This window comes from Engraulis encrasicolus, chromosome 2 (genome assembly GCF_034702125.1).
Source record: "Engraulis encrasicolus isolate BLACKSEA-1 chromosome 2, IST_EnEncr_1.0, whole genome shotgun sequence".
NCBI lineage: Eukaryota > Metazoa > Chordata > Actinopteri > Clupeiformes > Engraulidae > Engraulis > Engraulis encrasicolus.
The window spans coordinates 1,380,001-1,392,123 of NC_085858.1; the positions used below are offsets into that span (position 1 = coordinate 1,380,001).

The window sequence follows — 12,123 nt, forward strand, 5'->3', positions numbered from 1 at the left end:
TTATGCAGCAAAATGTCCATTTCTATTCCAAGATTCTGACTATCACCATTATTTTCTATTTTCATGGGGCTGGTGGCCCCGGTAGACTACATCCAAATTTCAAAATATTTTACACAGTGTGTTTTTACTGGGTGTAGAACATTTTTACTATAGGGCCAAGGCAATATCTTTTCATAGGGGGCATCTGATGCACCCTATTGCATATCCGTAAGCAATGGGGCAATGCCTGGCTTGTCATGTCGAACTGTGTTCATTTCTATTCCAGCAGTTTTTCCTATCTATTTTGACTACCTATTAACAAAGCTCACATTGCTACTGAATGAACATTCTTTCTAGTTATCTTCTATTATTCCATATTTTTGTGTTCTATTCTATATGATTGGTGTGTGTAAGAAGGACGTACGTATCTCATCATGTGCTGGTGTGTCCAAAGCATGTTTCATGTACATATAGTTTGTGTGTGTGTGTGTGTGTGTGTGTTGTGTTGTGTTTTAGAGATGTACATAATTGTTTGTGTGTGTGTGTGTGTGTCCACAGCCATGTTTTCAGAGAAGGTACGGAACATGTCACCTGACGACATCAAAATACCCCCGGAACCCCCCGGACGCTGCTCCAGCCAACTACAGGTGCGCGCACGCACGCACACACACACACACACACACACACACACACACACACACACACACACACACACACACACACACACACACACTATATATATATATATATATATAGATGAGTCAGTGTGCAGGATGAGACCTCTCTGCACTGCACACACACATACTCCTATACAGTACATAGGATATGAAGCCAGTGAAATCTCAGCTCCACTGGCGCTAATTACTTTGTTACTGTATACCCGGGCATTCCCTCTGCGCACACACACTGTTTGCACACACACTTCTCCGCTTTTGTGGTTGTGATTTGTGTGTGTGTGTGTGTGTGTGTGTGTGTGTGTGTGTGTGTGTGTGTGTGTGTGTGTGTGTGTGTGTGTGTGTGTGTGTGTGTGTGTGTGTGTGTGTGTGTGTGTGTGTGTGTGTGTGTGTGTGTGGGAGATATGGACTCAGGTAGTGTGTTTGTGTGTGTCATTGACTCAGGAAGTGTGTATGGGTGTATGTGATTCAGAGAATTGGCCTGCCTGTGTGTGTGATTGAGACAGTGAGTGTGTGAGATTACCAGGGAGGGGCTACTCTCTCCTGTAGCTGGCAGAGAGGCGGTTATTGCCTTGGCCACACCCACCCAACTCTGATTGGCTATCGCCAGGCGTCATATCCATGACACATTTCCTGCCCCTGCAGCTATGGAAACGCCTCAGTGTTCTGCTAGACCTGTCTGATCCTGCAGGCGTCAAACACATCAGATACCTGAACTGTATGTCATGCACACTTCCACAACATACCCTGAAGACATGCATACACAATTCCATAAGTTAACGTTAAGATATAGACGCCTCACCTGTGTTACCTTTATGACATTCAGACTTCCATAAGTTAGCCGTAAAACAGTTAGATATGCAATGGTTTGGAGGATAGTGTAATAGATTTTAGTAGTTTATTTCCAGAACTCATATTGGCCATTCACAAATGTTTCCTTTTTCACAAATACTTGCCACCACCATCCAATTCTAATTTTTCATGATGAGTGGGGAAATTTTACTTTCCATACGTTAAAGGTGGCTCTTCTCAATGTCTTCCATTTTGAAATTACAGAAATAGACATTTTTATCCACAAAACTTACAGTAGTTTGTCAACATTATGCCACAAGTCACCATTATGGCATAAATACTTCACTAAAGTCACTTTCACAAGATGGATACTCCCCTTAAAGGACCAGTTCAGTCAATTTCAACATGCAGTTGTAATGCTCACACTACCCTGGACTTGTCAGTACCTGAGATGTTTTTTTCTTCTTCTTCAGCCTTTTCCGAGATCCTGGTCATTGTAATGGGGGCAGCGCTTTGTTTACATTTTTAAAAAAACATTTTTATTTATTCCCAAAAACATCCAAAAGGTTATAAAACATCAGCAGACAACTAACAGCGGTACCTTTTGGGAAAATATTTGGAGTAGGCTTACGTTTTTTTTTTTTTTTAATGTAAACAAATGCTGCCTCTATTACAAGTGCTCATATCTCAGAAAGGGCTGAGCAGAAAAAGGTGGCATCACCGGGTACTGACAAGTCAAGGGTAGCGTGACGTGAGCAATACAACAGCATATTGAAATTGACTGAACTGGTCCTTTAAAGGTGGTTGTGCAGGTTAACCACTACAGATGATTAATAGGCACTTAAAGCACTCAAAATACGTATACCATTGATTAATACATGAACACTAACACCATTTCAGAGATTTTTTTTATGTTTATTTTTTTTTTTATGCAGAATTTAGTGATGTCACATTGGGGACTCCCCCTCAGTGGAGAGGATATAGAATCTTGTCTCTCCAGTCCCCAATATGATGTCATGCACTGCTTTATGGAGAAAGAATAACTGCTACTTTTTCATATATTTTGTGGTGCCCAACTAAATAAAATACGATGGAAAATGATTTATATGTGTACTACTAAAAAGAAAGTGGTGAAAACGAGATTGGTTTTTAAATCTTAACCCGCACAACCACCTTTAAATCACTCTTGCGACATAGGAGATGTTTCACATGTGCTCTTACTTTGATGGGCAACTTCCTGGGTGAAAGCGTGCTGTAATAAGACTGATTTATAAAAGATCAGTTACGCAAGCAAAGCAAATTTGAATTGCACGTGCTTCACTGCTTTTCATAAGCGGGGGACATTATGAAATCGGGTGTTTAAAATGCCATCCACTGACGCTCTTGACTCACAGTGGCTGAGCGAGTGAAAGTCATGTCAGAAGGTGCAGCAGCGTGTTGTAGAGGCTTGCCTCACTCCCCTCCCAAATGAGTGTGGCCAAAGATTTTCAATACGGTGAGCAAGATAAGTCATGTCACATGACACCAATTCTGTACAGTAGGATGAAGCCTGGTCTCCTAAATGGCCATTGAAGTCCATTCATTCTCCTAGTCTCCTAAAGGAGCATGGCTTTGAGCCGTATATCACTTAGATTCTGGAAGAAACTCCTTATAAACTCATGATTACCTTCGCCAAGGTGGTTACTGTATGTTTTCGTTCGTGTTGGTTTGTTTGTCTCTCTGTCTGTTTGTCTGTCTGACAGCAGGATAACTCAAAGTTATGAATGGATTTTGATGAAATTTTGTGGAGTTATTGGAAACGACAAAAGGAACAAGTCATTAAATATTGGTGGTGACCCGGATCATGATATAGATCCAGGAGGTTGTTTTTTTTTTTTTTTTAAGATTCCTCGCGGGAAAGGGTGAATTTTGACATTCCAGTTTCTAACTCCACAAACACAAGGCAGAAAGACTTGCGTGTCTTTAGGGTGTAACATTGTGTAATGTTCAATCAAACAGCTCCCTTCGCGAAGGTCTTAACTCTCTGAGTGCATTTCTAGTTTGTGACATATTTGAATGAGGACCCCAGGAAGACTAACGAACAGCTATGGCACAAGCTAATTGGGGATCTTTCAATATAATAAGAAATAAAATAATGAAGTATCTCTACTTAATCTTCTCTGGTAGAGCTATAGTCTTTGGGTTGTAGTATAGAACATTAGCCATCTTATTTAGCAGTAGGTTTTCATGACAGACCGTGCTTGTCCACATAAATTTCACTTCAGTTCTTGAGTGAGACTATGAGTACACATACACACGCACATGTTCATGGTGATGGTCAAGGGCTGTTATGGCCATCAACCTTACCCCTTAACACACTCAAGACAAAGACACTTGCTCACACACACACACACACACACACACACACACACACACACACACACACACACACACACACACACACACACGTCTATGACAGTCATAAACAGTGTCAGTCAGGCCGTGTCCCCTCATCAATCTCTCTCTCTCGCACGCACAAACACACACACACACACACACACACACACACACACACACACACACACACACACACACACACACAAACACACACACACACACGTACGTCCGTGTGTGGACCCCCCGCCCTTCTCTATTCTGGAGCCTAGTTGTCAGATTTGACTCTCTCGTATCAGAATCGCATCCACACAAAGGACCCATTCACACACACACACACACACACACACACACACACACACACACACACACACACACACACACAACTATAGTGTAATTTTACAGGAAGACATTCAACACACATGCACTCGCGCCACGCACACTGCTTACATATTGACATTTACAGACACACACCCAAGGACTGCTCACGAACACTCCATGCTTTCGCAATACTTAAACACACACACGCACACACACACACTCACAGACAAGTTGCGGGCAGTTAGCAGCCGAGCTTTAGGCAAAATCCCAACACTCCTCTGATGCATCCTGCTGATTCAGCTGATATCCTGCTGTTAGCAATATGTGTGGTGGTAACATGTGCATGTGTCGTGCATGCACCACAGGGAAGCCTGAGCTGAATGATCCTGTAATGGCGCCTTTGATTGATGTATTAAATATTTGAATTATGATTTCTTAAATGCTCCTATGTTATGCAAATCATGGAGTCTTGCACACACTTGTCTCTCTGTATAATGTGCTGCGCAGGGGCCAATATCAGTTTCAGGGCATGGGCTGTAGACCAGAAGGTTGTGGGTTCAAATCCCACCCTTCCACTCCCTACCTTACTCCAGGGCTGATGTGCTTTTGTGCAAGACCCCTAACCCCACACTGTTCCTGGGACTGTAACCAATACCCTGTAAATAACTACGTCGCTTTGTATAAAAGTCTCAGCTATATAATGTAATGCAGGCATCACCAACGTGATGCCCGCAGGCTCCAGGTAGCCCTCCAGGAGCTTCTGATGTGCCCACCGAGGATGTTTGTAAAACAGTGCCGACTACAAGATTTCAGTCACAGTTAATGGTTCTCTTGATTTAAATACAAGATTATTTCTTTATAACCTATAAGCAAATGATCACTCAATCATAGTGTGATTTGGGAATGATGTCAAGACATCAGTAGAGGATTTTGATCAAACAAGTAGCCCTTGGTAGCCCTGAAGAAGCCCTCAGTAGCCCTCAGACCCAGAAAGGTTGGGGACCCCTGATGTAATGTGTGTGTTTATCCCTCCACAGGAGAAGATTAAGAAGCTGTATCTCCGTAAGCTTTGTGAAGACTTCGACACCAACAGTGCCATCCAGAAGAGGAAAGACTTCCGGAACCCAAGGTTGGAGTTCTAGAACGACATATAGAATTCCGCTTCCAGAATTGTAGAATTAGAATGCTATCTACTACTTGCAGGACTCCCTTTTTAATGCGCGTTCTTTGGGTCTTTTGTTTGCAGTATTTATGAGAAACTGATCCAGTTCTGTGGCATCGATGAGCTTGGAACCAACTACCCAAAGGTAAGCAGAAATGGTATTACACTGAAACAGCGAAAATGTATTAGGACTCCTGCTACGAGCTTGTGTGATGGTTATAAGTAGTGTTGCACCGATACCATTTTTTGGCCCCGATACCTGACTGTGCAGTATCGTTTGATACCGATACCATACCGATACCACCCTTTATGAAATGTATAGGCCTATATATGAAGGGCTGCAGTGCATACTACTTGGATGTAAAATCATTGCATGGCTTTTTTCAGGCTGCTGCCTACCTTTGTGAAACAGGAAAAAGACTAATACAAAGTGAATCCAGCAAAACTTTTTATACTTTTTAAATATCTCTATGAAATAACTAATTTCAAGGCTGTTTAAGTGTCATACAAGCATCTGTAAATGGTATCGTGCCCTATTTGTTGGTACTCGCCGATACCGATACCACCATTTTAGTGCCGATATACCGATACTGGTATCGGTATCGGTGCAACACTAGGTATAAGTTACGTTTTGCCTCACGATGCCCATTCTGAATCTCCTCTACTCCTCCTTCGTTTAGGACATGTTTGATCCCCACGGCTGGTCTGAGGACTCTTATTATGAAGCACTGGGTATGCACACACACACACACACACACCTGAACATGCAATAGCACAAAATTATCATTGTTGTTAAGCGATGTCCAACTTGTGAGTGCCCTCTAGTGAGTGTGTGTGTGTTCTCCGACAGCCAAGGCTCAGAAGGTGGAGATGGACAAACTGGAGAAGGCGAAAAAGGAGAGGACCAAGGTGAGAAGCCATGAGAAACGGAACCAATGCCCTGCTGTGGGCTTAGAGAACCCATTAGAAATCGAACTGATGTCCTTGCTATTGGCTTACAACCCATTAGGAACCGATGTCCTGCTATGAGCATTGAACATATGAAGAACTAGCGTTGTATAAAGTAGACATACATTTACAAATGTGATTACAACACTAGTAGTACGATATTGCAAAGTTGAAGCCATGTAATATACCACTAATATTCATGAGAAGATTTGGTAATAGGAAGCACAGTTTCAATGAGCAGCACAGTTGCAATACCTACTCTGGCCACAATCTTGCACGGTGCACCTTTAAAGATGGTCCAATGGGCCACTCCATCTTAACCGAGGGCCTGTGGCTTTATTTCTGTTGGTAAGGGGGGGTCACATAACTAACCCTGTGGCTGGCCCATGGGGAACCAATGCTCCATTAAGGATCAGGACCCATACAATGAACATGTGCCCCTCTATGTCGACACCCCATCCATAACTCACCCTGTATCGGAGGCCAACTAGAAGAGTTTGGCGTGGAACGTTAGTAAACCTCCCTCGAGAAGCCTCGTAAAGTATCATTGCGCTGAGCTATTGGTCTGGACTTTGAGCTCAGCGGTATCATGCTGTGCCTCCCATGCCGAACTGGTACGTTGACTAGTAGGTGGCGGGTTCAAGCCCCGAGTGGCGAGAGAGGCAAACTAGCGTAGAACACCTCATTTACATTTGAATGGAATATATCATGTACCGAATATATTATGTACTCAATGCTGCATGTGTTTTGTTTTGTAGATTGAGTTTGTGACGGGCACCAAGAAAGGAACCACCACCAACCCAGCAGCCACTACCGCCAACACAACTACCACCACCTCAACAGGTACACACACACACACACACACACACACACACACACACACACACACACACACACACACACACACACACACACACACACACACACACACACACACACACAGAGAGAGCAGCAGCTATCACCACCTCAACAGGTACACACACACACACACAGGTACAGGTGCACACACAGCAGCGGCAGCGGCAGCTACTACCTGCCTTGCTCTCTCTCTCTCTCTCTCTCTCTCTCTCTCTCTCTCTCTCTCTCTCTCTCTCTCTCTCTCTCTCTCTCTCTCTCTCTCTCTCTCTCTCTCTCTCTGTCTCTCTCTGTCTGTTCGTTCATGTCTACTATCCTGTCTACTAAGGCCAGTCTGTCTTGTAGCCAGCAGCAAAAAGCACGACAGAACTGCACATAAAATGTATAAATAGCGTATAAAAGAATGAAATGGTTCACCACACCATATCAATGTATAAATAGACTTTTTCTTTTAAGGAAAGATTTGATCAGAAATGGGAAGCTAGAACGTTTATAACATCTCCAGATAGAAGGCTTGACTGTAATGGTGGCAGTTGCATAGGAACCCACCGGATGGCATCTAGCAAGGCCATAAGACGAACAAAGGCCTTTTTGTGTGTCTGTGTGTGAGAGAGAGTTAGCATGTGCGTTCTGAAACTTTGCTGAAAAGAAATTGGTGGTAGTTAAATGGCTGGTGGAATGCCTTGCACACATTTTGTTGTCCTCCCTTTCGTTCATGTCACAGAGACCCCATTCACCCTTTTGAGACCCCTCTGTGTCCTGTCCTTCATCTTCCGCTGACTCCGTCCTACTGTACACTCGCAAACTCGTATGGATGTTTTCTGTTGTTCAATTGTCACCAACACTATCACCAACCATGCTCATGTGTGTCACACACTCGTGCGGGTGTGCTCTGTTGTCCTTTTGTCCCCAACATTTGCCATGTGTGTCACAAGCACATCAGTGTGTTCTGTTGTTGTCCATTTGTGCCATGTGTGTCCTAACTTTCATGTGTGTCATGAACTCATATCAACATGTTACAAATAAGGGTAAGTGTGAGTGTGACTGACTCCTTCTCTCAATATATATATCTCTCTCTCTCTCTCGCTCTCTCTCTCCAACAGAAGCCCATAAGCGGAAGAGTAAGTGGGACTCTGCTGTCCCAGTGACGTTGGCCCAGCCCGCCCTCATCACCACCACGGCAACACTTCCTGGAGTCGTCTCCGTGACGACCACCGCCAGCGGAACCAAGACCACCGTCATCTCAGCAGTGGGAACCATCCTGAAGAAGGCCAAGCAGTGACTCACCAGAGAGATTGTGTGTGTGTGCGTGCGTGCGTGCGTGCGTGAGCGAGGATTTTCAGGGTGGGAGGGAGTGAGGGATGGTGTGTGTGTGTGCGTGCGCTTGTGTATATAGTATGTTGTATGGCTTTAGGAAGGTATTTGAGGCTAATGTCAGCTGTGATCATGTCACAGGTTACTGCCACCACCAGCTTCAGAACAGAAGCAAGTCCTCTCAATCATGAGGGCTATTTTCTTTAGCTTTTATTTTTGGGATTTGTTTCTTTCCATCTTGCTCGTTTTTTGTTTTTTTCCTACATTTCTCTGTGCATATATTGAGTGTAAAGGTTAAATGTCAACATCGGTTTGTTCTAAATGGCATTGTGATTGCTGAGATTGTTTGTCCAATCAGGATGAGCCTAATTAGCACAGTAGGCCACATCCCTGCAGTCAATGTGAACTGACTCCGCCCACTGTGAAATATACAGAGCTGGAACACAACACAAACCAAAACAACACACAACATAATACAACCCCACAACACCACACAAGCCCAAACAACCCCACGCAACACAACAGCCACTCTGCGGATCCGGTTCCGCCAACGTTCTGCCAACCTTCGATTCCACTTTTTTTCTGTACAACCCCGCACACCAGCACAGATGTTCAGACTGTATGGGGTTGTGTTGAAAACAGTGATATCGACCGTTGGCAGAGCAGTGGGCCGCACCTTGTCGGAACTGGTCTGCAGATACCCTCAGAGAGAAGGTCCCCCCCTTAATCCAGCCGAGGATTCTTTGAGGAACCTTTCATTTCTTTTTACTGTGTGTGTGCCTGCGTGCGCGCGAGTGTGCGATGTGTGGAGGTGTTTGAGCCTCTTTTTGGTTTCATCGACTCGTGATGTGCAACCACAGCTATGGAAAGCTCGCCCTCCTCACTGCACCCGAGGAGTCCGACGGACAAAAGGGACAAACATCCTTTCATCATCATTTCTGTTCTTTTCTTTTATTGTCAGGTCTCATTCTGTTGTAACGGTCTCTTCACAAAGAAAACAAAGTTGTGGAATTATTTTTTACCAGTGTACAAACCTCCCTACAGATGATAGTCATGAACATTAAAGGCATTCATGTTTTCTTAAAAAAAAAACCTGCTGTATGTCCTTTATTTGGTTTGGTAGTAATAACTATCCTCGCGCGCCGTCCTATGTATTTCCGCCAAAAGATTGGCTCCATACTTGGGAGCGATGTTGAGTGGTAGGATCTGGCCAACACTCCCCAGAAAACAGCCAATAAGTGAAGAGACGGTTTGGTAGGGGCGAAAGGGGGAGGACGCTTCTTACGTTGACGTAAACGCCTGCGATATGTTGTTGTTGAGTAACTATCAGCAATTGGATGAGAGCTGTCCAATCATTTCAAATAAGGCTGCACAATTAATATATCGAAAATGTATCATCACGATATCACGGCTTGCAATACACGTAGCCTATCGCAAAAGTTGGTTAAATTACGATACCTAGTTTTTCATGTTTAATAACAGCAAATTTGGTGAAAAGGTTAAAAAAGGTATTAAAAAGGTTGACCTTTTAAGTTGATGCTGTATATTAGCCATGTTTTTGCCAAATAAAAATAATGTTGGAAATAAAACATTGCTTTATCATGTTTTATACATGATAAAGAGTAGAATGGCAAGTTGAGAGGGGAAAATATATGTACATATTAAATATTGCGAGTAATATCGATATCGCGGTATACAGTCATGTTATCGTGTATTGGCATATTTTTCTAATACTGTGCAGCCCTAATTTCAAACCAGAACCGAGGCACTATTGTTTGGTCCAGGGGTCCACATGGAAAACTCTGGGAACTACTGTATTACTACTGTATGCATTTGTGAGGACCAAATGTCACCACGACAGGAGAACTTCAAAGAAGGTGACTGTGAACATCTGTGATGATTTTTATATGGGCAGTTTTGCATTCTTTCATTTCATTGTAATGGCAGTCAATAGGATGTCTGAAAAGAACACCAGGAATACTCAAGAGTAGTGTGTGTGTGTCACTCACCTCCTGACTGGTGTATCGTAAGCCGCAGGATTTTGGCAGCCATCTTCCGTATCTCAGCTGTTTTTATTGATGTGTGTCACAGCGGTTTAACGTTTGCACCCCACCCTGCGTTACAGTAAACAAGGACCGATGAACGGCAAGGGCAAACGAGGCCCAGCGGCCCAAGAGTCAAGGGGACCCTGCAGCTCAAGACCCACTATATTTCCATTCTGATATTGAGTTGAAATTGCACTCTTGACAACTATGTATATTTTCAACATTTTTCTCAGAGCACTACCCCACCTTTACCCCCAACAATAGACTCACATCTGGCCTAAAAGTCCATAATCATTTTTTACATTAGCAACACCCATTAAGGGGGGTCTTTCTTGTTCTCTGACCCAAGGGCCTATGTAATCATAATCCGCCTCTGACGGTAAGCCCTAACACTCACTGAGATATCGATGCATACAGTCCCCTCCAGAATACTTGGAACAGCAAGACAAATTATCTTGTTTTTGTTGTCCACTAAAGACATTTAGGTTTGAGACGAAAAAATGAGTTTGAAATAAAAGTTCAGAATGTTAGCTTGTATTTCCTGTTGTTTAAATCGATATGTTAAATATAGGGCTGGGAATCGATTAAAATTTTTAATCGCATTAATCCATAGGCTTTGAAATTAATTAATCGCATTTGAAAATCTGACTTGAGAACAGTGAAAAATATATTTTTTCACATGGATTTTGAATAATTACAATAAATAAGCTTAATCAATCATTTTTAAAAGAAGAGAGAACTCCTCTCAATTGCAGCAGGCTGTTCACCATCAGGCGTAATACTGCCCTCCACTGGTCTAATCCAGAACTATGTAGCTATATATACTGCGATTAATTTTTTAAATCGCATTAATTAATTAATCGAATCGCGTGATTAATTATTCGAAATTAACGCGTTAATGTCCCAGCCCTAGTTAAATACTTTTGGATTCATGGTTGTTTTTGTGACACCACCCCATTTTGCAGGTGAGCGAAAGTACTGGAACAGATCATTTTAAAGGAAAATAAAATGGTATGGTGGTGTATCCTTTTTTTGCAACTACTTCCTCAACCCTGCTAGCCATGGACATCACCAAATGTTGTATTCTTCATTTGTGATGCAATTGCTGGTTTTTACTGTCATTTCTTTCTGCTCTTCTTTGTGGTGATGGGTTTTTCCATTCACTCGCTTTTTTAGGAGGCGAAATGCATCTACTTGCTGAAGGTCAAGTAATTGATTTGGCCAGTTAAACCTTTCACTTTACCCCCTGATTAAGTCCTACATTTTGTTGGCAGTGTTTGGTCCCATTATCCTGCTGCATGATTAAAATCTTCCCAATTAATTTGGTTGCATTTGTCCATAGATTGGCAGGCAACCTATGTCTGTACTCTGTACACATAAAATTAATTTGGTTGGTTGTGCCTATAATCAGTTAGATTATCAATAAAATGAAGGAGCTTGTTCCAGAAGCAGTTGGGCCCAGGTCATAACATTACTTTTACTATTCCTCACAGATGAGCTTGTCTGCTTTATGCCATGAGAAGGTCCTTTCTTTTCCTCATACTTAGGCCTTTCTTAGACTTGGTAGAGAATAATCAAGGTCTCATAAGTCTACAAGATTGTGTTCTAGAGCTTATATGGATTATCTCTGCACATTTCTATCTGGTGTTCTGATTCTTAC

The 12,123-nt window shown here is 42.8% G+C and overlaps 1 protein-coding gene across 2 annotated transcripts in view; it reads left to right on the top strand.

Moving 5' to 3' along the window:
* sap30bp (SAP30 binding protein) overlaps positions 1-9,509 on the top strand; it is a 39,231-nt gene extending 29,722 nt beyond the window's left edge. For both annotated transcript variants that reach the window (XM_063219443.1, XM_063219453.1), the window contains 7 exons: positions 538-626; positions 5,177-5,268; positions 5,386-5,446; positions 5,982-6,033; positions 6,152-6,210; positions 7,008-7,092; positions 8,208-9,509. In XM_063219443.1, the coding sequence (XP_063075513.1) occupies positions 538-626; positions 5,177-5,268; positions 5,386-5,446; positions 5,982-6,033; positions 6,152-6,210; positions 7,008-7,092; positions 8,208-8,386 (617 nt within the window). In that variant the 3' untranslated portion in view covers positions 8,387-9,509. The remainder of the gene's footprint in view (positions 1-537; positions 627-5,176; positions 5,269-5,385; positions 5,447-5,981; positions 6,034-6,151; positions 6,211-7,007; positions 7,093-8,207) is intronic.
* The last annotated feature ends 2,614 nt before the right edge of the window (positions 9,510-12,123 follow it).